The 26,324-nt window shown below is 34.8% G+C and overlaps 1 protein-coding gene and 1 long non-coding RNA gene across 2 annotated transcripts; one reads left to right on the top strand and one right to left on the bottom strand.

The window, feature by feature from the left end:
* Window positions 1–4,336: 4,336 nt before the first annotated feature.
* Window positions 4,337–7,954, bottom strand: LOC134242904 (uncharacterized). Its single transcript, XM_062725108.1, has 2 exons — window positions 7,470–7,954; window positions 4,337–7,382 (listed from the first exon to the last, which is right to left on the bottom strand). The coding sequence occupies exons 1-2, from the start codon at window positions 7,952–7,954 to the stop codon at window positions 4,337–4,339; spliced, it is 3,531 nt and encodes a 1,176-aa protein (XP_062581092.1).
* Window positions 7,955–20,620: 12,666 nt separating this feature from the next.
* On the top strand, window positions 20,621–23,092 carry LOC134242899 (uncharacterized). The gene is made up of 3 exons (XR_009986938.1): window positions 20,621–20,666; window positions 21,068–21,153; window positions 21,385–23,092. It is a non-coding gene; the product is annotated as an uncharacterized LOC134242899 (long non-coding RNA).
* The last annotated feature ends 3,232 nt before the right edge of the window (window positions 23,093–26,324 follow it).

The raw sequence follows: 26,324 nt of genomic DNA, 5'->3' as shown, positions 1-26,324 counted from the left end.
ATCAATTTCAGATAAATGTGAAGAACGATAGATTTACCGCCATTTTTGATTCCCACCTCTACAACATTGATCCATCGGCGCCAGAATTTAAAAAGACTAAATCAATGGATTCCATCACTGAAGAAACAAGAGGCCCAGGGGCCACAGCGCTCACCTGAGCACATCAGCTAAGAAAAAGCACATATCAGATCAGAACTGAAAGTTTAGTAGCATTGGGGGGGAGGGGGGCTTGAATTTTAACCCCAATGGTATCATGATTTGAACGAACTAGAATCTACACTACCTGAGGATGATTCCATATAAATATTACTAATCATGGCTTTGAAGTACTTGATAAGGAGATTTTAAAAGGTTTCCCTATATATTCCTATGTAAAACTTTTAACGGCCATTATGGCCCCACCCTAGCCCCGGGGTCATGATTTGAACAAACTTGAATCTACACTACCTGAGGATGATTCCACATGAGTTTCACCTTTCCTGGCCTAGGGGTTCTTGTGAAGAAGATTTTTAAAGATTTTTCCTATATATTCCTATATGAAACATTGATCGGCCATTATGGCCCCACCCTAGCCCCAGGGGTCATGATTTGAACAAACTTGAATGTACACAACCTGAGGATGATTCCACATGAGTTCCATCTTTCCTGTGCCTATGGATCGTGAGAAGAAGTTTTTTTCTATATATTCCTATGTAAAACTTTAATTTGATCGGCCATTTTGGCCTCACCCTACCCCCGGGGTCATCATTGCACAAATTTGAATCTACACTATCTGAGGATGATTCCAAATGAGTTTCATCTTTCCTGTTCCAGTGGTTCTTCAGAAGAAGATTTTTAAAGATTTTTCCTATATACTCCTATGTAAAACTTTGATCGGCCATTGTGGCCACACCCTACCCCCGGGGGTCATGATTTGAACAAATTTGAATTTACACTACCTGAGGATGCTTCCCTATAAGTTTCATCTTTCTTGGCACAGTGGTTCTTGAGAAGAAGATTTTTAAAGAATTTTCCTATTTATTTCTATGTAAAACTTTGATCGGCCGTTGTGGCCACACCCTACCCCCGGGGGTCATGATTTGAACAAACTTGAATTTACACTACCTGAGGATGCTTCCATATAAGTTTCATCTTTCCTGGCACAGTGGTTCTTGAGAAGAAGATTTTTAAAACATACCATCAAATTTTCACTATTTCTTAATTATCTCCCCTTGAAAAAGGGCATGGCCCTTCATTTGAACAGACTTGAATCTTAAGGATACTTTGTGCCAAGTTTGAATGAAATTGGCCAAGTGGTTCTTAAGAAAAAGTCGAAAATGTGAAAAGTTAACGACAACAACGACGACAACAACGACAACAACGACGACGACGACAGACAACGGACAAATTTTGATCAGAAAAGCTCACTTGAGCCTTCGGCTCAGGTGAGCTAAAAATGAAGAGAAGAACGTCAGGAAAAACCCAGAAAACTGTCAGCGTACAAAAACGGAAATCAGAGATCGAGTGACAATATTAACACTGGCCACTCGGGGAAATCTTGGAAGCCAGATTCAGACAGCATATCATCACTTATTCACTCTCTTAAATCTAAAACACAGACATTTCAGAACAAGAAGAGGAAAAAAAATAAGAGATATTATTAAAGAATTTGTATACAAGTATTTGACAGAAACTTAAGAGAAGGACGTCAGGAGAGACCCAGAAAATTGTCAGCGGACAAAAACGGAAATCAGAGAGTGACAATATTGGACACTCTGGGAAATCAGGGAAGCCAGATTCAGACAGCATTTCATCTCTTATTCACTCTGTTAAATCTAAAACACAGACATTGCAGAACAAGAAAAGGAAAAAAATAAGAAAAAAGAATTTAAAGTATAGAAACAATTGACAAGATGTAAAATCGTGTATGTTTAATAATCAAATTTGTGCAGAAAAAAAGATGCATGAATATTGGCATTACAGTGGAAACATTCCAGACTACAACAAATATTTACTTTTGTTATACCTTTGAATATTTGTTCCTATACAAATCTATACGAAAAAAGTATAACATTTCTAATGTTTTGTTGGACCGCTGAGTGAGATGTTGGACCGCTTACGTCACAGTATGGGCGGGGTTAACTGTATCTTAACTTGCATTCGTTTTAATCCGTAGTTTCGGAGAATTTGTACGACAGTACTCGGTTAGCATTCGACAGAAACGAAATTGACCGAGTTAAATCCGCATTGCGACAAATTGAAATTAACATTCAAATATTGTCACCTGCATCGCAAATCTGCATTGCGGGAAATTGAAATTAACATTCAAGTGTTATCATCTGCCATCTGCATCGCAATCATGGAAGGAAGTGCTAGGTTTGCTTCATACAATGACGAAGAAATTGAAAACATAATGGAGAATCGGGACAGCAGCAATACGAAAAATATGGTGAAAGTTGCTGAAAGAATATTGTCGGAATTCCTAGTCCACAAGTTCGAATCCAACTTTGATAACTTTTTAATGGAAACAGCAAGAATGAAGCTGCCGAATTTCTGAAAAAGTTTTATTGTGAAGTTCGAAAAAAGGCGGCACAAATTATGTGAGATCTACTATGAGATTTGGATTGCAGAGAGTGTTTCTTAAATTGTACAAGTGGGACATTATAAATATAATTATAAATGACAATGATTTTAAAAGCGCTAAAGACATGTTCAGGTGTTTGTTTGGTGAAAATAAAAAAGGAAGGTATGCAAACAGAACAAAAAACTCCCATTTCTGACGATGATATTAAAAAACTGTACGAATCAAATGTATTTGATACGTCTACACCAAGAACATTACAACAAAAAGTTTCTTTTGAAATAATGATGTTTTTCTGTAACCGAGGAAGGGAAAATCTACGAAACATGAAACCCACGGATTACCAAATTCGTATGGACACAGAGGGGAGACGATATGTCGGAACCAATGTCTCAAGGCTTACTAAAAATCATCGTGAAGCTGTAGGAGACCAGGATAAGAGGGCCGCTAGAATGTAGAATGTACGAAAACCCCGATAAGTTTATTTCTACTTGGGCTAGAATTTCATGCATGTTAATTAGAGACGGTTTTACTAATATAAAAAACAGGTGTCTGCGACTTTATATACTCATACAGTATGGTTATTTTGAATAGAAAATAAGTTTATTGGTACTCCTTTAATTATATAGGTAATCCAGCACGCCCCGTCAAGAGTTTGAGAAATACATACTTGTATCAAAGCTGTATCGAGCGTTCGAGTTTCTCTGGCAGAGACCTAAAATAGATGTGGCGGATCAAGCAGGAGTTTGGTATGATGGCTACAATAAGTATAGATGCAAACGTATCGTTTGTTTATGCTAATCACTGCATCAGGGCCACATGTATTACCTTACTTGACGAGGGCGGCTATGAGGGTAGACATATCATCGGAATATCAAAACATAAATCAGAGACGAGTCTAAAGCATTATTCTTCGCATCTCTGTGAAAATAAGAACCACCGAGCAGGCAACTTCGTCCGAATCTGTATTGAATTTGACTGACCTAGATTTATTACAAATACCAATGCTGCCAACAAACCTCGATATTCTCCAAAAGAAAAAAAATGCTCAAAATCAAGACTTTAATTCGTGCAGCTTCAACCAGTGCACCATTGTCTTTAACAAACATACAAACTGACTTAGTTTTATAGTATATCCATAATTCTTTTTTCTCATGCACCTGTTTCAAATAAAGTTTTGTCGCAAATAAATTGTTTTCATTTATAAAATGTTATAATAAAAAGTGAAAGGTATTAAAAAAACATTTATTGTCTGGTTTCTCCTGCAAAATGCGTTTTGTTGGACCCTCGAACAAAACTGTTGCCTTCGGCCTAACTACCTCAGGCAACAGTTTGGTTCTTGGGTCCAACAAAACGCATGTTCCTCTCGAACCAAATCAATAAATGTATAAAAATTAATCAGTAAACAAAAAATATCGCACGGCAAACATTTGGTCAGTATCTTTGTAATATTTCTAAATTCATTATTTGTTTACTCAAATGCTTCACTAATATTAGTAGTCTGTTTCAAATGACATCAGCGTCACAGTTCTTTCGTCTAGAATCAGTGATCAACTTCCAGTCCTTTTCTACATATTTAGTGTCACACTCCTTCTTTTCATAATCAGTGTCACACACCTTCTTTTCATAATCAGTGTCGCACTCCTTTTTTCAATAATCAGTGTCACACTCCTTTCTTCCATAATCAGTGTCACATTCCTTTCTTTCGTAATCAGTGTCATGCTCCTTCTTTTCATAATCAGTGTCACATTCCTTCTTTTCATAATCGGTGTCATACTACTTTCTTTCATAATCAGTGTTAAACTCCTTTCTTCCATAATCAGTGCAACACTGCCAGTCCTTTTCTATATACTTAGTGTCACACTCCTTCTTTTCATAATCAGTGTCACACTCCTTCTTTTCATAATCAGTGTCACACTCCTTTCTTCCATAATTAGTGCCCCACTGCCAGTCCTTTTCTATATACTTAGTGTCACACTCCTTTCTTCCATAATCAGTGCCACACTCCTTTCTTCCATAATCATTGTCACACTCCTTCTTTTCGTAATCAGTGTCACAGTCCTTCTTTTCGTAATCGGTGTCACAGTCCTTCCTTTTATAATCAGTGTCACACTCCTTTCTTTCATAATCAGTGTTAAACTCCTTTCTTCCATAATCAGTGCAACACTGCCAGTCCTTTTCTATATACTTAGTGCCACACTCCTTCTTTTCATAATCAGTGTCACACTCCTTTCTTCCATAATCAGTGTCACACTCCTTTTCATAATCAGTGTCACACTCCTTTCTTCCATAATTAGTGCCCCACTGCCAGTCCTTTTCTATATACTTAGTGTCACACTCCTTTCTTCCATAATCAGTGTCACACTCCTTTCTTCCATAATCATTGTCACACTCCTTCTTTTCGTAATCAGTGTCACACTCCTTTCTTCCATAATCAGTGTCACACTCCTTTCTTCCATAATCAGTGTCACAGTCCTTCTTTTCGTAATCGGGGTCACAGTCCTTCCTTTTATAATCAGTGTCACACTCCTTTCTTTCATAATCAGTGTCACTCTCCTTTCTTCCATAATCAGTGTTAAACTCCTTCTTTTCGTAATCAGTGTCACGCTCCTTTCTTAAATAATCACTGCCCCACTGCCAGTCCTTTTCTACATACTTAGTGTCACACTCCTTTCTTCCATAATCATTGTCACACTCCTTCTTTTCGTAATTAGTGCAACACTCCTTTCTTCCATAATCAGTGCCCCAATTCCAGTCCTTTTCTATATACTTAGTGTCACACTCCTTTCTTCCATAATCACTACCCCACTTCCAGTCCTTTTCTATATACTTAGTGTCACACTCCTTTCTTCCATAATCAGTGTCACACTCCTTTCTTCCATTATCACTGCCCCACTGCCAGTCCTTTTCTACATACTTAGTGTCACACTCCTTTCTTCCATAATCATTGTCACACTCCTTTCTTCTATAATCACTGCCCCACTGCCAGTCCTTTTCTATATACTTAGTGTCACACTCCTTTCTTCCAAAATCAGTGTCACACTCCTTTCTTCCATAATCACTGCCCCACTGCCAGTCCTTTTCTACATACTTAGTGTCACACTCCTTTCTTCCATAATCACTGCCCCACTGCCAGTCCTTTTCTACATACTTAGTGTCACACTCTTTTCTTCCATAATCAGTGTCACACTCCTTTCTTCCATAACCCGTGTCACTCTCCTTTCTTCTATAATCAGTGCCCCACTTCCAGTCCTTTTCTATATACTTAGTGTCACACTCCTTCTTTTCATAATCAGTATCACACTCCTTCTTTTCATAATCAGTGTCACACTCCTTTCTTCCATAATCAGTGTCACACTCCTTCTTTTCATAATCAGTGTCACATTCTTTTCTTCCATAATCAGTGCCCCACTTCCAGTCCTTTTCTATATACTCAGTGTCACACTCCTTTCTTCCATAATCATTGTCACACTCCTTCTTTTCGTAATCAGTGTTACACTCCTTCTTTTCATAATCCGTATCACACTCCTTTTCATAATCAGTGTAACATTCCTTTCTTCCATAATCAGTGCCCCAATGCCAGTCCTTTTCTATATACTTAGTGTCACACTCCTTCTTTTCATAATCAGTGTTACACTCCTTCTTTTCATAATCCGTTTGACACTCCTTTTCATAATCAGTGTCACACTCCTTTCCTCCATAATCAGTGCCCCACTGCCAGTCCTTTTCTATATACTTAGTGTCACACTCCTTTCTTCCATTTTCATTGTCACACTCCTTTCTTCCATAATCATTGTCACACTCCTTCTTTTCGTAATCAGTGTCACACTCCTTTCTTCCATAATTAGTGTCACACTCCTTTCTTCCATAATCAGTGCCCCACTGCCAGTCCTTTTCTATATACTTAGTGTAACACTCCTTTCTTCCATAATCAGTGTCACACTCCTTCTTTTCGTAATCAGTGTAACATTCCTTTCTTCCATAATCAGTGTCACACTCTTTTCTTCCATAACCCGTGTCACTCTCCTTTCTTCCATAATCAGTGCCCCACTTCCAGTCCTTTTCTACATACTTAGTGTCACACTCCTTTCTTCCATAATCACTGCCCCACTGCCAGTCCTTTTCTACATACTTAGTGTCACACTCCTTTCTTCCATAATCAGTGTCACACTCCTTTCTTCCATAACCCGTGTCACTCTCCTTTCTTCCATAATCAGTGCCCCACTTCCAGTCCTTTTCTATAAACTTAGTGTCACACTCCTTCTTTTCATAATCATTGTCACACTCTTTCTTTTCATAATCAGTGTCACACTCCTTTCTTCCATAATCAGTGTCACACTCCTTTCTTCCATAATCAGTGTCACAGTCCCTCTTTTCATAATCAGTGTTACACTCCTTCTTTCCATAATCATTGTCACACTCCTTCTTTTCGTAATCAGTGTCACACTCCTTTCTTCCATAATCACTGCCCCATTGCCAGTCCTTTTTCATATGCTTAGTGTCACACTCCTTTCTTCCATAATCATTGTCACACTCCTTCTTTTCGTAATCAGTGTCACACTCCTTTCTTCCATAATCAGTGTCACACTTTTTTCTTCCATAATCCGTGCCCCACTGCCAGTCCTTTTCTTCATACTTAGTGTCACACTCCTTTCTTCCATAATCAGTGTCACACTCCTTTCTTCCATAATCATTGTCACACTCCTTCTTTTCATAATCAGTGTCACACTCCTTTCTTCCATAATACGTGCCCCACTTCCAGTCCTTTTCTATATACTTAGTGTCACACTTCTTTCTTCCATTATCAGTGTCACACTCCTTTCTTTTATAATCAGTGTCACATTCCTTTTGTTTATAATCAGTGCCGGTTTGTTCTTTTTACTTCGTGCCCATTTGCTCTCTTGTGTACCCTGTTCCAAAGTTTTTGAGAATTTTTGGATCATCAAGCACTCGTCTGACTGGGGTAGAAGATCCATTTTCTGGTAAGTTCTCTTTTATGGGGGAGGATACAGCTTCTAATGATTCCTGGCCATTTTCCAAACTATAACCATGTTCTTCACCTGTTATTGATGTTGGTTTCATTTTTCCAAACATCTTAGAGATCTGTCCTTGTAAAACATGTGGTGAGAATTGTGCTGTGCTTAGATTAGGATTAGATGGTAATATTCTATATTTCGCAGAGCCTATTTGGAAGTTTAATACTTTGAATACATCATTAGAATCCAGTAAATTGTGCAAATATTCAACATAATGATTTATGTTAGAGATGCAAATACTCATATCTAATAAATGTTTTTTCAGAGTTTCCTTATGTTTGTTTTTCATTTCATCATCTTCAGTTTTAAGTTTCTGGACAGGTTTTTCAATTTCTGTGCATGTTTTTCCTCCATGCATCGTTATGGTTATTGGAGGTTCTTCATACATGTATTCCATATCAAAATGACTCAATGTGTTTTGTAAATCTGCAGCTATGTTCAAGTAAGTTGGATAGATGGATCCCACTAGTTCATTAATTTCTGTCTGGATCGCTGCCTTCTTTTTGTCAATAATGTCTTTTAGCAAGTAGACCTTATGTTCTTTGTGTTTTCTGGAGGCAATACAAGCGGAACAAACTGGAATATTGCATTCCTTACATTGCAACTCACAACTGTTATCCTCGTGAATTTTACATCTAGGATAGAGGAGAGTAGATTTCCTGTCCTGAAATTCGACGACTTTGTGATCCTTGAATTTATCAGAAATCATATGTTTCCCTACGCAAGCTGTGCAAAGGTTGACAAGACATGTATCACAGTGCATCTGTACCATAGCGGTCTCACACAGGTCACATCGCATAACGTCCTGGGCACTGGTACGGGGGTCCATCGCTTGTAAATGTTACCCTGAAGTAAAGTTAATACACCAGTTTACAGTGAATTAAAATTTGTATTTTTTAGAACAAAAAAAAACGTGTTCTTTTAAATACAACTTCTATGTTGCATTCCAGATAAGTCTACTCAGAGACACTACTATCAATGAGTGCGATTTTTTTTTAATAAAATGTTTGATTTAAGTTATATTTTAGATATTTAATTACTGTGGATTACGGAATTTTAGCGACATCTTCTTTTCGCGAGATAATCATAAACTCTGTTGTAGAGATAGATTTTCTCGAATTGAGGGTATTGCTCGACGGAATACTAAATAGGAGAATGAAATCTTCGTGCGCACATTGCCTCGCATAATTAGGCAAAAATGAAGTTCTCACAAATAAAACGTTATTTACTATATATTTTGTTTAAAATGTGTCAATGAAAATATCTAAGATATTTCATTTAAAAAGTTAAAGAACTCAAAGGGTACGAGAGAGAGAGAGAGAGAGAGAGAGAGAGAGATTTTTAAAAACTTGAACATTGTAAATTTGCATGTCGATGCAGCTTGTGTCCTTCTAGTTGTTGCTAGCTATGGCAATATAAGTTCCATTGCTTATTTAAAGATTATCAAAAGTAGGGTCATATTAATTCCCCCTTAGCTGCTGAACTGTAGCTCTCCGAAAAAAATATATTTGTCAAGATTTTTTATTTCGGGGAGCTACAGTACTGCACCTAATACCCCCTACACGCCCCCAAGAATTAAGGAATTTAATTTTGTAGACTCTTTATATTTTTCCTTGTTAGAGTTTTTCAGGAGATTGTCCCTTCCCTCTCAAACTGTCGCCGACAGTCAGATCGACGATATGAAACGTCACAGGAGCCTCAAATGACCCTGTTGGACTTTACAAAGCGACAGATGAAAAATACAGATACAGCTGTGCAAAAATATGGAGCATTCCGACTATTGATATATAACAATGATAATAGCAGTTTAAATTGTGAATACGTTTAAAAAAAATGAAAAAATCTACTTTATATCAGATTTCTTTAAAAATCAAACCATTTACCTTGTTTTCAGTAATGGCAGCCGAATGTATACTGTGATCTGGTGATTTACAGGTATATCTTTGTTAGCTATATATGAAGTTATGATTATTTATCCTCATCTGGAAGCCAAGTACATATAGATACAGATAAGTACATATAGATATCTGTAGACTTTGTGCTGTACTGTTAGAAAATTTGTCTACCGCTGCCCGGCAAGAATGTTGCCGATGTCGTAATGACGTTAATTTTTAGGTTCAACCACAATCATATCGTTAAAAATGTGCTCTTTTGTGTTTTTTATTCAAATCTTTAATATTATTTGCCATTAACCGTCTTGTTTTTAGTTGTAGTATGAAAATTATATGAATTTTGTCTTGCTTTTGCGTATCGAATCAACTGATATGCAATTATATTAACTCCGTATGCAGGCGATGAAGATATATTGCTGCATAAGTAAGGGAAGTTGACGATAGAAAAGTCATCACGTTAATCATAGAGCTTGGTTGTTAGATTAATATTTACGTATTATTCAAGTGAAATATTTAAAAATGAAACAGCTGTGTCAGACTCTATGGTATCTTTTTATCTCAAGCTCACCAGGATATATTGTATCGACATAAGAATTGAAATTAACATTGTTAATTGACATACGTCGCCGATATATCTAAATGTCGCGTGGAAGACCACAGCAAGTGTTTTCTTCTTTTCATGTATACAATTTTGCACAAACTCTGCTTCATATAAACACAAAATAGGTCTGCTAATAACGGAGCGCAATTGGTAACCAAGGGATTTCCAAGAGTGTATATATCTAAGTTGATTCAAAACACAAAAACATGCTCTACGTATGAACAATTTCTAAAACGAGGTAAATTATTGACAAAGAAGCTGATGAAACAAGAATACCAGCAGTCTCGTTTAAAGTCATCATTTCGTAAGTTCTATGGTCGAAACAATGACTTCAGCAATTACGATTTATCATGGAGTCACATGCTGACTGACGTTTTTCATACTATTTGTTTGTGCATTATTTATACACTGAATTGACGACGGATTTTCCCTTTATTTCCCGATCATGACAAGGAGCACACAACGGGTGTAACCGGTCAGCAGGGGATGCTCACTCCTCCATGGCACCTGACCCCACTTATGATGTTTAGAAGGTCAGTGTTTGATCTGCTTCTATTTTTTATTAATGTTTAATAGAGTTCTGAGCTTGAACACCATTCGTTATCTCCATATATTTAATACAATTTTATTTACCAATCAAAAATGCATATACAAATTGCATGATATTTTTGCCAATCAAAAATACGTGTACAAAATCTGAGGATATTTTATTTACCATTGAATCAAAAGTACGTGCACAAGATAACAGATATTTTATTACCAATCAAGGGTCCCGAAAGGCATTTCAACTTACATAAATACACAGTTTAAACAAATTTTACAATATAAATTGATTTTTTAGATAGTTAAAAAAGTAAAATGATTCGCAAAGACTGGGATCAGCATACATTATACTGAGAACATAAACTCGTATCTTATCAGATGAATCCAAGGATTTATACAGGGATTACAAAAATAAGCCAAGGAACTCGAGATCTGTCCTATATGCGTATATAATATTGTTTATTCATCAATCAAGGACTCTCATTGGGCATATACATATGGTACAATTGTTACAATATTACAATTAGATAGTATTGAAGTATAATATAATTTAATATGACATAATAATTAAGTCTTTCATGGACGTACAAATGCACAAACCACAGGTACTTGTGGACAGGACCCCCCTCGATATTCAACCCCGGGGCTTATTGGACATTTCTTTAAGAAACTATATTTTGTTTTGGAGTTTTGACGATTTGTTCATATTGTACATATGGTGAATAAGAGTAATAAATATAATTTGTGAAAAAAAAAGTCCAACAAGCCCCAGAGTTAAATAAAGTGGGGAAGGTCCTGTCCACAAGTACCTGTGGAACAAACTAGTTTAAAATAAAAAAAAAGAGATATGAAATCCCCACAGTCAGTCTTCAAGTTGCCTCCTTTACAGCAAAAGCGAGACCAACCTCGGATTTAGGACGATGATGTGAAATATGCTGTAATTAAGAAACGAGGTGGGGGAATAATTTTGCAGATACAATAACAAACAAGAGCAGAGCAAACACGGACCTTCAAATCATCAGAGTTGGGATCAGGAGCCATGGAGGAGTGAGCATCCACTGCCGACCGGTCACACTCGCCGTGTGCTCCTTTTCATGACCGGTATATAACTAGAAAATCCGTGGACAATTCAGTGTATAAATAATGGACTTACAATATATTCATTAAGTATGAAAAACCGTCAGTCAGCATTTGACTAAATGATAAATTGTATTTGCTGACAAAGTCATTGTATCGACCATAGAACTTACGAAATTTTGAGTTCAAACGAGACTGCTGATATTCTTGTTTCATAAACTTCAATAAAGAAAATTCAAGACACTCGACGCTGAAGATATTATTGCCTGACGTCAAGGCTCCGGCAGTACTAAGGATCAATATTTCCTAGGTGCGAAGCTAATTTAAGAGGTCACAGTTAGCCAGCAAAATTTTGTGCATGCTGAATATCATCGGATTTTGTTTCCTGCATTTCAACTACAACAGTTTGAAGGAAAAAAAACATATTACTGATACAATATATTGATGCTTTTATTTCCGTTAGTTTTTTGCATGCAGCTATTTATTTCATGCGAGTTGTCCGTTTGACCTTTTTTCTGCGTTTCTATACTTCTGGATTAGTCCATTTGTCTTCGAGGTAAGGGATGACACAGTCATTTTGCGCCAAAAGGTCACGTGTAAGTCCTTTTGGCGCCTTTTTCCAGCTGGACTGTTCTGTTGAATGCAAATGAAAACGCATGAATTATATGAAGTTTGTTTTTTTTTTGTCGGATTAATCGAGCTTTGGAAAAAAAAACATTTCGGTGATATTGTGAAGTGAGTTAGAAGTTACATCATTAAAAGTAATAAAAACGAAACGAACAAAAACTTCTTAAGAGGATGAACTGGCCAAATATAGATCTGATCATACCCCTCCCCCTCCTACAGGGGTTCCTTCTACAAAAACAGAATATAGATTTAAGAAAGTGCCCTCTCACATTTTAGGATTGAGGGAGTTTATTAATTTTTTGCCCTTACAATTATTTCTTATGTGGACCTGGACCCACCCCACCCCCCCACCCCCATCTCTGGGAAAAACTTCCTGAATCCACGCCTTTCGCCATTCATATATTACCGTTAAGTTTATTTAGTCATTATGCATAACGGGCTTTATTTATCGTACAGTTCCAACAATCGTTGATACCCTGCCTACCCAAGAAACTAGTAAAGATATTCTGCCTGTCAGTCATAACCGTTACGATTCCCAGTTTCTTATAGTTAACACAATTACTTTATTTCCCTTATTGACTTCATCCTCTTCAACCATTTTTAGACTCGCGTAGTCTCGGGTTCGAATCCACAGCGGAACGTGGAGATCGTCATTCGGATGAGACCAATAGGTTCTATAGATATTGATGGCATTAGTCAGGCAAGCTTTTTGAAAAGCTGTTACTTGTTATAAATACGAAATTTAGATCCCCGCCGATTCTCATTGTAAAAGAGTGCATATCATTTGCAAATTGCTTTGTTTTAATTCAAACTTGTTTCAAATTGTATATATTCTATATAAGTAAGATAGAGAAAGAGAGAGGAAACAAGATATTTTACAAAGTGTCACTAATAATGATGTCCCCAGTTGCTGCACTAAATTAAAAAAAAATATATTATACAAATTTTAAAAAGTGAAGAAATGCTTCAGATTAATGTTGTAATTATACTCTTGCACTTTTCGTGAGACCCGTGGTAAGTGCGCATTTGAACGTGACTTGTTGTAAACAGGCAGGAGAGGATAGTCGATAGATCTGCAGTCTTTGTTTTTAACTTCCGCGTTGTTAAATCATTCCGCACTTTTTTAAAAAAGAAATTCGGTCGATCTTTCTCATTAATTTTTTATCAATCATAAGGTACCCATTTATTTCAATGCGTGTGTTCAAAAAAAGATATTAGCTGTTAAATTAACTTAGTAATTTGTAGATATTAAAATTAACAGATTTTATAATAAAACACTGGAGGTAAATGATCGCATTTAGTACACTAGTGTAATGAGCATAGGCACTCCCCATCTTAATTGTTAAAAAATATATATATCTACTATACTGTAGTATAGTAGATATATATTTTTTTAACAATTAAGATGGGGAGTGCTTATGGTAATGAGAACAAAAATTACAGGTGGGAAGGCTGTCAATGACCTTCAAGTACCGGTAAATCGTAATTTTTCGTCGTCGTCCTCTAATTCTTTTAACCTTTACGCGATGATAATGTAGTGGCATTTTTATTTATAGCAGATAATTATAATCACCTACAATGTCGCTTTTTTAATTAGCATTTTTAATTAGCATTTTCTTTTTGGGAGCTACACAAGTATGCTTGTAAAATTATTTTACTGAAATAATATCAAAATAACCATACAAATGTGGGGTGTATAAAAATTATTTAAATATCATCCTAGTGTTGTTGAAAGTCGGATGAAAGTCATCTAAAGGACTGTCATGTCCATAACAAAGAGTTTGCATTGCTTATACTTTTTTCCAAGAGAAAAAAATTCATATGACATTGTGAAAATATATTTTTTAATATATGCACATCAAAAAAGCCCTGATCATGCTGTGTTTGCTGGTTGCTCTAAATAATATCTCATGCAACAATATTATTCAGTGCATGTTAGATGTGCGAGAGTATATTAAGTACAAATTTACAAATTGCATGAATTAAAAAGGCTTCAATTACGCCATTAATAAATTAATTTGTGATTTTAAATAGATTAAAAATCCTTTTCACTTTGCGATGGAAAGCCATTTATTTAATTATTTTGTAGCTACATCGCCTTTTCAAACACCATCATCTCATTTTTCGATAGAATAGTTTTTTTATTTTTTACTGTAGTTTTAATATAATTTTAAATATATACATTTTTTTTAACTTATAGGCAGCTTAGCCTCGCAAATTTTGTTGCAGCATGGTAGAACTCTAGTATGCAAATTATTGCATTTAAAAATGCTACCGAAAAAAAGAAAGACTCAAATTTTTCGAGTGTTATGGTGGCATATTTATGCCATCCACATTATTTTTAACCAACATAAGAAATCGCGTCAAGTCAAGATAACTATCTTTTCAAGCCATGATAACTTTCTGGTTTGTCGTCAAACATCAACTTTATATCTTGTCCGGTACACATTAAGTCGCGATTACAAATTTTTCGAGTGAAGAGCAGCGTCTTTTTTAAGCTTATGAGCAATGTCTAAAACGGGGCAGCTATTGACAAACAAGTTGATGATACAAGAATATAAACAGTCTCGTTTAAAGATATCGTTTGGCAAGCTTTATGGTCATTACAATGACCTTGTCATCAAATAAACCTATATTATTGGGTAAAATGCTGAGTGATTTTTTTATACCATGTTAGGTCATTATTCAGTACATTCTGTGGTCAATGAATTCAGTGTCTATGGATTTCTTTGTTGTTCTCGCAATCGTGACAAGGAGTACAGGGCAGATTGGTCGACATGGGATCTTCAATCCTCATTAGCATCTGATCTCACCTCTGATGGTTTTGGTTGTGCTTGTGTACACTAATATGCGTTTTTAAAAAAATGTGTTATATTCTTTTGATTTCTCGCCCATCTATAGATAAACCCTACTATTATTTTCATACATTTTAATGAGATTTGCCATTGGTTCATGTGGCATCACGTGTCAAAGTAACAAGCACTTCTTTCGGGAATAAATTTTCAACCCATTAGTATAATAATTATTATACTATGACTTAAAAATTTATCTTCAATACAAGTACCTGTGATCAAAGTATATAAATGTGGGAAGACCTGGACTTTCTTTGTATAAACTTGAAAAAACTCGGACAGACGTGGACTGTCTAAAAGCAGACACACCAACCGCAGACACGTACATGATGTTACTTATTTTTCTTGTAATGAAAAAATATACCCCCACCTAATAATAATATTATAATAATATTCGGCAGGGGGTATATTTTTACAAGAAATATAAGTAACGTCAGGTGCCCGTGACACAACACCTCTTTGTAATTGTGACGTCATAATGGGCAAGACGTAACAATACCATGAGTGTGGATATATTATATACCATATATACTGTACATTAAAAACATAGATGTTTATTAATAATACATGTATATTAAGCAGAAAATTATACAAAAAGTCATAGGCAAATTTACCATTTCAATCTTTAACATTCCCCAAATAATTAATTACGTATAAATTTAAAGATACATAATGTCATATGCATTAAAACAGCATATTTTGTTATGATATTTAGTGTTGAAACTTGAACGTAACCTTAACCCAAAAACTTAAATTTATTCTTTTTAAAAATTATTTGTTTCGTTTATCCAGGCTAAAAAAATAATATAATAAATGTCGCATATACAAGAAAGAGAAGTTGTACAATTAAAAATTGTCTGATTTCTTTTTTTCATTCAGTATTATGACTTGTACATATGATTAGCCGATGAATAGCCTATTTAAAGTGTTGAATATAATTTTTTTTCATTTTATATTAGAATGTATAACCTCTTTATTGTTAATTAATTTAAACCAACTGATAAAAAATTTCGAATTCCTCATTTTAGGGTAGGCCTAATAGAAATCTTGCTACGACTCATTTTATTTTCAAAAACAGGGGTATCACAACATAAATCAAATTTTCCTTTCATCACCTTGCGCTCTATCAATGAAATTTGACCTCACGTGAACTCTAGGGTTAAGTAAATGGGACGGTGAACAGTTTTGTGTGAACCAATCGTTTTTCTTTTCTCTCAGTGTTATGCCTTAGACCTAAGTGCAACCGCGTTTTTCATGCATGTGTTGGTATCATTCAATAATCAAAAAAAAAATTACAGAATTATGATTAATTAATTAGGTTCTCAGCCTTCTGTTAAAATCCGTTGCTCGTACACAAGGCTAACAAGGTTAAGGTCACGATGTCTCGAACCATTGAGAAAACACGAGTTGTGGCGCTTGAGCTATATCCGGTTTCATCCACAGGAAGTGCATAAAATAGAAACTGGTAAATATTTTTCAGACATTTTTGTGAATATTTCAACACAACAAAGAGGATTTAATCTTTCCAGATGAGCTCGTCATCAAAAAGAAGGTAAAAGAGCCATTTCTTTGTTTTACATTATTGTAATTCGAGTTGGGATGTTTAGAAAATCGTGATGAGGCGAATGATATTCACATCTGATCGACCATGTGTGATTGTGTCAAATTTATTTCATTGATAAGCAGTGATTTGTTAGCCTGGGAGTTTGTATTTATTATAGCCATTCTATTTAAATTCTTTGATTTATCAATAAAGCCACAACCACAAAAATGACCAAATTCGTAGACGGTATATATGGATATTTGTAAAATGAAGAGACCAACAGCTGCATGACCAAAAGTAATGTTATTTATCATGTTTATTGTGTAATTCATACTCATAGTGACAAATGTTGCATCGTGGATGCCCCCTCCACCCAATCCCTTTCAAAACAGATACCAGAGCTTTGTTAAGAATTTATTAAGAAATTTATAATTAGAAGTCAAAACTTTTTTGTATTTAGGAGGTAATCATGGTGAAAGTTTGGCATTTAAAGCTTTCATTCTCATCAAATCTGAAGAGATTTTTGCCTTTAATTAGAAAATTTCATTTTTGATTTTTAAAGGCACAGATCTCAAGTATTACAAACATTCAGCACTTTAACTGTTTAGCATATGAATTGAGGTCAACTCTATGTACATCATTTGTCTGACCTAAATAAAAAGTCAGTGGAGAAAAACAGAATATTAACCACAACAGTTTGTTGAAAAATAAAGCAAGGGACTTTTAAACTAGAAGACGAGAGAGAGAGAGAGAGAGAGTCTAATTAAAAGATGTTAAACTTTTAATTTATGTCAGTCCAATTCATATGCCACAGACAAGTCTGGGTTGATGAGTTTATGTATACTGCAGAGTTCAAAAGGGTCAGTGGTTGTATAGAGCACCTGTCAGGAGGTGACTGGACCAGATGAAATTTCTGGTGACTTTCTGTCAGTTTTTCCTAACTGAGTGGGTTATATTAATTTTGATATCCACATGCAACCATGTCACATTAAGCTGACAAAAATGAGGGAAAAGTGTACCGGTACATGTATTGTAAGACCATGAAAAAGATTGGCGAAACTTTGTGACCACAGACACCAGCTCATTTGACCAATCTGAGGGAGGGTGGTTAGATTGGGGTTGGGGGAGCAGGTCTGGGGGACATAAGACTTAAAAGAGCTCACTTTTGATCTCAGTCTCACTTTTTCCAAAGGAATAGTGGGAAAGTGAGACTCTTCTAAGTCTTATGTCCCCCAGGCTTAAACTCTTAAACTGTTTGTATGTTAACAGATACGTCAATCAGTATTTGAATTCTTTCACTGGGCTTTCAGGTCAATATACCTTTGCTCCAAGTTCAGTTCTGTTTGTGTATATTCTAATCTTAGTACTGTGACCTTAAGAGATAAATATGATACATGTATCTAGAGTTTAAAGCAGAGTGCTAAATTGTCCTTGATTTAGGACATTAAAGATTCATGTAGACAGTTTAAAAGCAGAACTCTCAGGGGATGACAAATCCCATTGCCCGACACCCGGGGCTAGTGAATTTTAGGAGTGGGCAAGTGAAATTTTATCAACCACTTGCCCGTGGGCAAGTGCCATAAAAAATAAATCAATATGTTAGCCATAGATTTAAAGCTGGGTATAGAGGCTTGCATGATCTACTCAGTCTTTTTTTTAAAAATATTTATAAATACAGTATTATTTAGTTTATGGTAGGGCAAGCAAAAATTCAAGTAGGGCAAGTGAATTTTGACCATGTACTTGCCCGTTGACAAGTGCCTTAAAAATCTATTTGTCAGCCCATGACTCTAAATCAATGTCTGTAATTGAGGCTACTCAGAAGATGCATGTACATGATGTACATGTAGAGAGTTGAAGGCAGAGTTCTAAATTGTCCATAATTTAGGCCAGAGTGTGTAAGCCAGATCTCTCTATCATCTTTAATTGTGACTGCTGAATGTTCCTTTTCACACAGAGGTTACCACATTGATCATGTTGACCCATTCCTGTTTTGTTTCATGTTGTGATCTATACCACATCATTGTACAATGTACATATTAAGGACCAGACAATTTTCATAAAGTTTTACTAACTGAATATTAAGTCATGACACTAGCTGATGTGTGAGAATAAAACTTTTGCAAGTATCAACATTGTCATGTAGTTAAAATAAAATTATCAATGTGAAAGATAAAGTAATTCACAAATTATAAATAATTTTATTGGCGAGTTACATTTGAGATACTGCATGATGTTAACTTATAACCACAGGTGACCTCATCTTTGCTAGCCAAGGGTTTTCCCATACCGAAAAAAGTTATAACTAAGTTATAACTAAAGTATAACTTAGTTATACCTAGCCTGTGAGGTACAAAAAAGTTATAACTAAAATGTAACTTTTTTGGACTTTGTCATTTTCATGTATAACTAAAATGTAACTTTTTGGACTTAGCCATTTTCATGTGTAACTAAAATATAACTTTTCTGGACTTTGTCATTTTCATGTATAACTAAAATGTAACTTTTTGGACTTAGCCATTTTCATGTATAACTAAAACATAACTTTTCTGGACTTTGTCATTTTCATGTATAACTAAAACATAACTTTTCTGAACTTAGCCATTTTCAAGCATTACCAGTATAAATTTACAAGTTTTGGGGGTTATTTAATGGATACTACTTGACACCAACTTTTTTTTTCAAAAATACTATATAAACTAAGTGTTAATTTGAATGAATTTTGATCGTGTTCAAAATGTGTTTTTTTTTTTTTTTCAAACACTGCAGCAGAAAACTTTGTCAATTCCTGAACAATAATATTGTTTACTACCAGTGATCGACTTCTCATTCATAATACCGGTAAATATGCTGTCCACAGCCATGTCAAGTTCAACAGAAGGGATGTGAAATAAAATCTTGTGAATTACATCTATAAATGAGAAACTCTCTCTCTCTCTCTCTCTCTCTCTCTCTCTGTGGTGTTTGAGGGTGTGTACACAGTACATGTCATGTGTGTGTAATAAATATTATTGTCTATTTAAATTGATATTTGTCATGTAAGTTTCAACTAAAGTTGAGAATAATTAATTTCTCTCTCTCTCCTTCTCTCTCTCTCTCTCTTAGAAAATACGTATTTATTGAGACCCTGATGAGACATAATATTTGTCTTGTAAATTATAATAATGCACTTACATCTGAAGTTGGGAATGAATATATTTCATAATTTTGGGAAATATAAATGTACTGCAAGAGATATAAACAGTATGAAATGTAATCTCATGAAGTCTTCGTGTGCAAAACAGTGTAAATTTCCCTATTGTTTTCTGTGAGACAGGTGTTTGTACTAGGTGACCTTTGTGGCCAACACATCGTAAATTTTTCAGCTTGGGTATTACACAATCTCTGAATGGTAAATTCTACACAGGTTGTTTGAAATCTGCAGAAAATCAGTCGTAATATGGGTGGCTAAAAAGATAAACAGCAGCATAGAGTATGTGCATGTTCATGTTGAACAGATATTACGATGTTGTGAATAAAGACTGCCACTTATATTAAGATTTAAGCAGATGACTAGTACATGTAGATTTTATTGTTTGCATAATTAAATAACCCAGTTATAATAGTTATTTTCACAAATAAACAAATATTAAATTCAAAATGGCGGCAAATATGGCGGCCGCCGGCCTCCGATGTCCGTTTTGTTGATACTAAGATAAATTCAAAATTTTAACACCAACTGGTATTTATATTTTTAATTTAAGGTTGAAATTACACAATTAGGTTTATTTGCATTTAAAATAAATTAATAATGAATTATTTATTTATTTTTTTCGATCACGTGACGTTTTTGAGTTCTATGATTGGTCAATAACAGAGCGCGGATTTTTCCATGGACGATTTGAATGTCTGGATGTTGAAAGTGTTGATAGAAAAAAAGGAGATAAAACCAGTTGGTAAGGCGATATTTATGCTAACATTTTATTGATTTTGGTAAAGTAGACTTAGTACCTCTGGAATAACATTCCAAAAAGAAGAAATATTGGGAATGAACACAATTCTAGGCGTGTGAATCTTAGATTTCTTGTTTGTTTTGATTGGTATGTCGAATGACAAAGACTGAAGTAAACAAATTGAAAGTATTTGAAACGCATAATATTTTTCAGCATTTAGTATATTAATCAAATATGTTCTTTGTCATATTTATTCCCACAATTGTTTATAGATTCCCTGAACTGTTAAAATATTGTGAAGCCTTATACGCATCAGCATGATCATAACATGATCTATAGCTGCAATGTTAAATAATGCAATGAAATGAGTAATTTAACATTAATTTTCTTTTTTTTTTATAAAGCAGAATATTGGTACATGATGTTTCCATGAGCTGAATCTGTCCTGCCCTGGAGTACATGAAATTCTTCACAATATTACTTGTTTAAGGTAAAGTAAATTTTTTTTCATTTCAAAATTCAATAAATCTTTCAATCTAAAACTGATTCCTGTAAGTATAAATCTTAAATTAGTCTTGTATTTTCCATGTTTTGGATGAATTAATGAATTTGAATTAATTGATATGGAAGAGTGTTTTCAATTTGATGTGCAAATGAGTGCTGGAAAAATACTATCTAAATATCTTTAATCTAAATTTTGAACCTTTACAATTTTTTGCAGAATTGAAGAAAAGGTTAAAATTGCAAGCATATTTCAACGAAAACTTAGCCGACTACCAGTCACACTGCCCACCAGCCAAGACGTCTGACCAGCTAAAATGAGGGATGCAGTCCACCAGCCAAGTCCCTCGGCCAGCTCGGCTGACCCAGTGCGGCCTGTCAAGGGATGACCAAGTCCATCAACTAGCTCGGCTGACTACCAGTGCAGCCTGTCAAGTCCTTCAACTAACTTGGCCTATTACCAGTGCGGCCTGTCATTGAACAACTAAGTCCATCAACTAGATTGGCTTACTATCAGAGCTGCTTTTCAAGGGATGGTCAAGTCCGTCAACTAACTTAACCTACTACCAGTGCCGCATGTCAAGAGATGGCCAAGTTCGTCTCGGCTTACTACCAGTACGGCCTGTCAATATAGGGACGGTTAAGACCATTGACTAACTTGGCCGTCTACCAGTGCGGCTTGTCAAGGGACGTTTAAGTCCGTCAACTAACTTGACCAACTACAGATGCGACCTGTCAAGGGATGGCCAAGTCCGTCAACTATCTTGACCAACTACCAGTGCGGCCTGTCAAACGATGGCCAAGTCCTTCAACTAACTTGGCCTACTACCAGTGTGGCCTGTCAAACGATGGCTAAGTCTGTCAGCTAACTTGGTATACTACCAGTGCGGCCTGTCAAACGATGGCCAAGTCCTTCAACTAACTTGGTCTACTACCAGTGCGGCCTGTCAAACGATGGCTAAGTCTGTCAGCTAACTCAGCCAACTTTCAGTGCAGCTTATCTTCAAATAATAAAGATAAACAACTGTACACCTGCAAGGATACCTGTGCAAGGAGGGTGGTATGCAGCTAGAAACTGTGACTGAAATCACTGTTTATAGAAACTTTCTTTTTTTTTTGAAATACAGCTAGATCAAAAATAAATAGGGTGTTAATATTTAAAAATTAGTGATGTCTGTTTATACAATTAGCAAGAGTAGAATGCAGTTTGCTAGGTAATTTTACAAAGACCCTAATTGCTATATGCTAAAAATGTATTCTTTAAAACAACCAGAGAAATTTCAATCTGTTGTAGATGACATGATGTAAAATAAGGTACACTTGAATTTTTAAAACAATTGCATGTGCATTCATTTAGTTGTATTTGACAATAAACCAAGCTATCTTTATCGTGTTTGTTAGGTAAAATTGTTATTGCCTTTAATATGTTTTAAATAATCTTTTTTGTTTAAATTTCAAAAACCTTTTTATTTTTTTAAATTTTAATGAGTAGCTTTTTAAAAGCTTATAACTGAGTAAATCCACAACAGGTTAACAGTGTATAATTTCACTGGAACTTTTACGAAAGTTTTTATTAATAGGTATAACTTTTTATAGTTATAACTTTTTGCAGTTATAACTTTTTTTAGGTATAACTTTTCTATAACTTTTTCATAACTTTCTTGGGGTATAACTTTTTTGTAACTTTTTCATAACTTTATAATAGGTATAACTTTTTTTAGTTATAACTTTTCCTGGGTATAACTTTTTTGTAACTTTTTCATAACTTTTTTTGGGTATAACTTTTTTGTAACTTTTCCACTGTTTATTTGGGTATAACTAAAGTATAACTTTGTAACTATTTTATAACTTTTTGTGTAACTTTTAATAAGTATAACTTTTTGTAGTTATAACTTTTTTATAACTTTTATGTACTTGCTGTATTTATGTTCAATAAAAGGTGAAAAGTTATAACTTTTTTGTAACTAAGTTATAACTAAATTATACCTCACTTAAAACATGCCATTCCAAACTCCGATAACTTAGTTATAACTTTTTTGTAACTTTTTTTAGTTACAAAAGTTATAACTAAGTTATAACTTTTTTCGGTATGGGTTAGGTTACTGCCATCCTGGGGAACAGTTCCCGCCACCCCAGGGGAACTGTGCTGTTGTTGTTTGTTTTGTGTATCCCTGATAGGCAGGTGACAGTCTCCATTTATTTAATTGATCAGCGTAATTTCTAACGAGATCCATCTCTCCCGCTGAAGGTCCATGATTGATTTCTCAGGTGAATGTTACATTAAAATATCTATTAATTACTTGAAAGCCCTTAACGAAGCTGCAGACTCAGTACATTGCACACTGTGTTATCTGTGGTCCGTTTTCGTAATAGACGTGTCATCTGTATGATTGGTTCCCGGCCCTTCATCTTAAAGCAATAGGTTTCTGTTGGTTAACATCCTTAATGGCCGTCAAACACGAGGAAAGTCGATTTGTTTATGGAGGAATTCTCTCGATTTTCCGTCTTGTTTTTGGTTCGAGATACGTTGCAGAAAAGATACAGCAATATATTGTGTCCTAAGACCTGTTTTACAAAAGAAATAGTACGACTACAAGCAAAAAACTATATATGATTATAAAATTTTGAAAAAATCAATTATTCTGTTAATTTGTCAGAGTGAAAATATCTTGCGACACTCATTTAAAAAAAAAAATTAATCTATTTTCTATAAAATGTTAATTTGAAAGTTATGAACAAAATTATATTTTAGTCTTTAGTTGCATAAGTTCCTTTGTAAAACGGGCCCCTGATATTTCAAAATGTTAGCCAGACTGCAATTCTTTGATATTCATGAGTTTTGGCTTAATATGTAGAAAATTATACAAAGGAGAAGGGGGAAAAAGTTTTAAATTACTTGGACACCCAGTAAGTGTGTAGCAGATAATTAACAGTAGTCGGGATTTCATTTTAAAAATTTAAATTCGGTGACAGGTGTGGAGTTCTTTTGTATTTCATACAATAAGGAGAACAAAAAAGACAGAAAAATTTGAGTCGTTCGAATTACGGAAAAATGTACATGCGTCTTGAGAGGCTTCATAATATATGCATACGATATAGAATAAATGAAAGCTTTTGTCCTTTATTGCTTTTTCACACTTAGATCATCATATTTAATGTAGAAAAAAAATACAGCGTATTAATTTTCTTCATTCAGCATGTACGGTAAATATATTATTTATCGGTATTTAGAATTGCCATGCGAAAGTTTGATTATTTACATGTACCTCCATCCCAAGCCTAACAGAGGTGTTTTCTTTTCATTGCCTGTCTGTTTGTTTGTGCTTGTTCATGCGATCAGGAAAATTATGCACAACCTAGGAAGGATATGGGTTGCTGCAGAGCTTTAGCTCTCTGCATGGGTGAAATAATTTGGATAGACAGACCAGAGAGCTACAGTTCCACAGATAAAGTAAAGATGGGGTATAGTTAAGTAGAGTCAATAGTGCTGTGCGATATTACCGGTTAACCAGTGTATCCCGATTTTGTTCTTCACAATACGTATCGCGATATTATTTTGTGAATACCGGTTCGGGTTCGATATCCTATAAATTGTTACAAAAAGAGTTATTTGCCCCTTTCAAGGTAAAATATTGCGGCAAGCAACGTGAGAAGTTTGACCGGAAACCAGAGACATGTCTATCAGAAATGAAAAGACGACAACTGTTACATGAAAGCCCTTCATGTTAAAGCAGAATCTGAATATTGCATTTTGATTCTTAAAGTTGTGCCACAAAAACTTAGCTTGCCACTTGCGTACACACAACGCGATCAGGCAGTTGTAATATCAACTCGAGAATACATGGAATTTGAGTTTTTGTTTTCTTTTAACATTGATAAAAAGCAAAATTTATTAAAAATTTTATATTGTGATATATTGCAATACAAAATATAATATTGCAATATATCGCGATACGATTTTTCAGCCGCGATACCCAGCTCTAAGAGTCAACACTTTTATGATTATTAAGTTAGGACAAAATTAGAAACTACTTTGGAGGAAGATCTAGTTATCTTTATAGAATTAAAAAGAAAGAGATGTAAATTTTTTGTCAAGAAAATTCTCATCTTATTCCTTGGAGGCAAAATATTTTAAGATCAGCTGTTTTTAGATCTATATCAATACAGCTTAAATTCTTAATTAGTGATTGAGAAGATACGTTGAAACATTCAACTAATCTTATTAAAGTCTAGGTGATACAAGTGATTCATCGACATGTTCATTGAAAAGATTAAATAGGCTTTGTTGTCTAGATTTTCAGAAAACAACGCACCTAATTTCTCCTCTTGTAACTATTTAAGGACAAATTTTGGTGAAATAAAAAAAAAATTAACCAATGAGAGAGTATTACGTACTAGTATTGTGTTAAGTCTTAAAAACTTATTGTACTAATAGTAACACACAGACAAAAGTTCTTTTAGCTTGAGGAAGGTTAAGAGAAAAAAAAACTTCCTATTTTGCTAACTATATACACACAATATTTATTATATTATCATAATTATGTGTGTAAACAGAAGTAAAAGCCTTGTGCATTTATAAATAACACATTGTTTGCTTCTGTGGAGGAAATTTACATTTATTAAGCATAAACAAATTATTAAGGATTTTATTTTTAGCTTGTTTTCCCATTTGTCAAATATTTTATGAGACGGTTCTGCATGACTGAATTACGGTCAAGAATGTTGTTTATTAATGCACAAACAAGTGCATCTGTGATGTTTATTTGACCCAGCATGCAACCTTCATTTTGTCGTAGTCGACTTGTTTTTGCCTTCTGTTCGATCACTGGCCTTGAAATCAAGGATGTATTTCATTTAGAATGTTTAGTCGTAAACTTACGAATTGTCCCTGGATTGATACTATAGCAATACCTTAAACAGAAATAATCCCTCTCATGCTATGCATGTTATCAGTAGGATATAGCCTGTGATTTAGAACAATTCGTACCAGTCTCGGGCAGGACGTTAAAAAACCGGATCAGGACCCCCCCAAAACACTGACAAAAAAATCTACCAGACTAGACAATCAATACCATAGACTGATAGGGAGTGCCCTAAAAACACTGCCAAAAAATTCTCACGGCGAGACAATGGTACAGACAGACTGAGAAGAGTGCATTA

This window comes from Saccostrea cucullata, unplaced genomic scaffold, assembly GCF_032062105.1.
Source record: "Saccostrea cucullata isolate Sc308-1 unplaced genomic scaffold, CSIRO_AGI_Scuc_v1 ctg4195, whole genome shotgun sequence".
NCBI lineage: Eukaryota > Metazoa > Mollusca > Bivalvia > Ostreida > Ostreidae > Saccostrea > Saccostrea cuccullata.
This window is presented reverse-complemented; position numbering and strand designations above follow the sequence as displayed.

What these genes read in the sequence shown, in the direction of transcription:
- LOC134242904 (XM_062725108.1), bottom strand. Translation starts at nt 7,954, where the DNA reads ATGCATGGAGGAAAAACATGCACAGAAATTGAAAAACCTGTCCAGAAA. An exon ending in CTCAAAAACTTTGGAACAGG is followed by an intron (nt 7,383 to 7,469) that starts GTACACAAGAGA and finishes TGATTATAAAAG; the next exon opens with AAAGGAGTGTGACACTGATA.